General features: G+C 52.7%; 1 protein-coding gene across 1 annotated transcript in view; it reads left to right on the top strand.

Annotated features, from left to right (window-relative positions):
- LAPTM5 (lysosomal protein transmembrane 5) overlaps nt 1-3,516 on the top strand; it is a 24,757-nt gene that overhangs the window by 7,412 nt on the left and 13,829 nt on the right. Inside the window, exon 2 of the mRNA XM_027667369.1 lies at nt 2,835-2,928. Within this exon, the coding sequence (XP_027523170.1) occupies nt 2,835-2,928 (94 nt within the window). The remainder of the gene's footprint in view (nt 1-2,834; nt 2,929-3,516) is intronic.

Genomic DNA, 3,516 nt, shown 5'->3' with positions numbered 1-3,516 from the left:
CCAGCCACGCTTCCCCCTTTCTGGGGTGATGCAAAACCTTCCTTTCTATGTCTCCTTGGCTTCTTTTCCATCTGTGGCAGCTCTGGCAGCTCTTCCCTGCAGTGGCAGTCCCAGCACCCCTGACTGGAGCTACTTCTGCCTCAACCTGGATCTCAAATGCCTCCTGCAGACACTGCTGTGACAAAGCTCCTCTCCCTCGGGCTCCCTCACACTCAGCTTTGTCTCAGCTCCCTGAGCAGCTACTTTTGTGCTGTTTCCAACACACAAAGTTTGGAAACACGAGCACAAACCACACCAGTTCTGGTTCCTCCTTTGCTGCTTCACTTCTCGCAGGGTTGCTGAAGTGAAAGGGCTGCTGGAGCTCTGGTGGAAAAGTTGTTTCAGCTCTACCCAGGTTTGTGTTGACCTTGGTGGCTGATACCAACTGGCTTCCTTACCAGTGTGGGGTTCAGATGACTCAGAATCACAGACTGGGTCGGGCTGGAAGGGACCACAGTGTCCCATCTGGTCCCAACTCCTGCTCCAGCCGGGCCATCCCAGAGCACCTGGCACAGGATTGTGTCCAGAGGGGTCTGGAATATCTCCAGGGAGGAGACTCCACCCCTTCTCTGAGCAACCAGTTCAGTGCTGACAGTGAAGTTCTTCCTCCTGTCCAGGTGGAGCTTCCTGGGCATCAGTTCCTGCCCGTTCCTGCTGTGCCATTGCTGGGCCCCCCCAGCAGAGCCTGGTCCCTCCTCTGCCCCCTCCCTGCAGCCCTGGGGGGGTCCCCTCTCAGGGTCTGCTCTGGAGGCTGAACAGCCCCAGCTCCCTCAGCCTTTCCTGCTCCCAGAGATGCTCCAGCTCCTTCATCTCCACAGCTGCTCCAGGAGCTCCATGTCCCTCTTGCCCTGAGGAGCCCAGAGGTTGTGCAATCCAGATAAAAAGGCTTCTCTCCTTCCCCTCATCACAACCACCTCATTGTGTTGGTACTTTTGTTGGTGTCTCCTGTCCCTGCTCATCTGCAGAATGGCTGCTCCCAGCACTGGGCCTGGTGCTGGGGTGAACACGGAGAGGGATGTTGGATCAGGTTTACTCCTTTTTTTTGTACATCTCAGGATTTCTTCCCCTGCAGACTCAGTTCAAACTGCACAGGATGTTTCCTTGGCCTGAGTCCTGCTCTTTGCTCTCCCTGTCATTGTGAAAGGTCTTCCTGAACAAGCAGAGAAGAAGTAGCAGCTCTTTCCACAGCAGCAGAGGGGTCCTCAGGGAACGCAGCACCTCCTTCCCCAGCCACCCCCCCTGGTCAGCCAGTCTGAGAACAGCCCAGCACACCCAAGGCTGCTTTGGTTGGGTTTTTTGGAGGCTTTTTTTGCAGCTGTAGGGAGCAGGACTGGTAGCCCATGATCTGCTGCCACCCCAAAGTGCAGACGAAACAAAAGACAGAACAAGTAGAGGGAGGAAAACAGAGATTGGAGAATGAGGCAGGAAGGGGTGAACAGGATGAGCTGAACGGGGCAGTCAGGAAGGGGACACTGTCAGTGAGGTGAGGAAGGAGCAATAAATGGCACCAGAGCAGTCCTTCACTCCAAAAAGTGGTATTTGCACTGCCCAGAGTGAGCAGGGACTGATGGACATTGTGCCCTTGGACTCCTTGTTCTCAGATGCACACGTTTGGTCCCTTGGATGTGTAGGGGACACGCTGGCAGGGAGGGATTGTCCCCGGGAGGGGTGAGAGGGGGGGTCTGGCCCTGTGGTTACTGATTTCCTGGTTCTGCTTGCACAGGAATACCCTGGACCTGCTGTTTGAGGGGCTCCTGGTGAGGTCTCCAGCCTTTGAGGGTCTTCTGCACCCCCTGAGTGCCCCATGTCCCATGAGGAGGATGGAGAGGGACTTTGGACAAGGGATGGAGGGACAGGACACAGGGAATGGCTTCCCACTGCCAGAGGGCAGGGAGAGATGGGATAGTGGGGAGAAATCCTTCCCTGTGAGGGTGGGGAGGCCCTGGCCCAGGTTGCCCAGAGAAGCTGTGGCTGCCCCTGGATCCCTGGAAGTGTCCAAGGCCAGGTTGGAGCAACTTGGGCTGGTGGAAGGTGTCCCTGCCCATGGCAGGGGGTGGAACTGGATGATCCTTAAGGTCCCTTCCAAACCAAACCATTCTGGGATTCCATGATTTTTTTGCAGCAGGAGCTCTCCCTGTCCAGGGGTTAGACACAGATTTTTCACTCCACACATCATCCCTGAGTGGATGTAGAAGTTCAGGACCAGCACTGAGAGCTCCAGACCTTCGCTCCGTCTCAGTTGCTAAACTCAGGATGGAAAGACCTCCAGAGTCTGGGGTTTGATAGTTCAATTTGGAGAAAATAATTTCAATTCAACGCGAAAAAAGAACATTTGAAGATTTTCCTCAAATAAATAAAAGAATGAAAGTGGCATTTTTGCCAGTGAAGCAGCACAGCTACATTTACAGAGAGATCTTTGGTCTTTTTGTGTTTCTTTTTTACACTTTAAAACTCTGTTATTACATTTAGCTCAATTCTGAAGCAAAAGGCAATTTCCAGGCATAAAACTGTGACTTTCTGGATAAAAACCATTGAAACCAAACTCATTAAGTTTGTCATTTCTCCATCCTCCTGCTGGCAGAGGAAATACAGTTAAACCCAACCCATTAATAAACTGATAACTTTTGCCTCGATGTTTCCTTGCCCAGGATTTTAAACCTTCTGTGTTTGCTTCCCTTGGAGACTTCAGCCTTCATTTGGGACTGGGGCCATTTCACCAGCCCTGGAAATGAATCTGCTGATGGGAAGTTGGCCCAGGGCCACTGAATTGTGTCCTTTTGCTTTTGTTCTCGCAGGTCATGAGTGTTTTGCTGCTGATCGAGTATTCCCTGGAGGTGTCCAACGGGAAGGGCTTCCACAAAGATCTGCCCAAGGATTACTACAGGATTGGTGGGTCCCTGGGGGGCTGGGGGCAGCTGGGGGGGTTTAGAGGGAGCCCAAGGTCCTGCACTGGCCCCTCTTCCTTTCTCAGCAAAGAAAATCAGAACCTGGTGCTCACAGCAGATGGGCCCAGAGCTCAGATATTGTTTCACAGCTCCCACGATTCCTTGTCACATTCTTCTTGCCATGCTCAGACATGGAATTGAGGCTTGCAAATTTGGATTTTGGCTTGTTGGGAGATCAGTGTGGAGAAGCTGCCTTTATTTCAGCGGGTCAGCACCCTCACACCCCTTCATCTCCCTGCAACACACTCGGGATTCACCTCCCAGTCCCGGTTTCTCCCCCATTCCCAGATTTTCCCAACTTCTGGTGCTGCATTTTTTAAGAGTGTTGGTTGCAGCCAGACTGTTTTGTATCCCACAAATGCTCACAAGCAGCATATTCCTCATGGTTGATTGAATTCCTGGATCTGGAGCTCAGGAGGATCTAACACCAGCCCACCTCCCTCCCTTCCCCTGCCCCTCTGACCCCCATTCCCAGATTTTTCCAGCTCCTGGGTTGTTTTCTTACAGAACTTTGGCTGCAGCCAGACTGTTT

The sequence above is a fragment of the Corapipo altera genome, unplaced genomic scaffold (assembly GCF_003945725.1).
Source record: "Corapipo altera isolate COAL_440 unplaced genomic scaffold, ASM394572v1 215, whole genome shotgun sequence".
NCBI classification, from domain to species: Eukaryota; Metazoa; Chordata; class Aves; order Passeriformes; family Pipridae; genus Corapipo; species Corapipo altera.
This window is presented reverse-complemented; position numbering and strand designations above follow the sequence as displayed.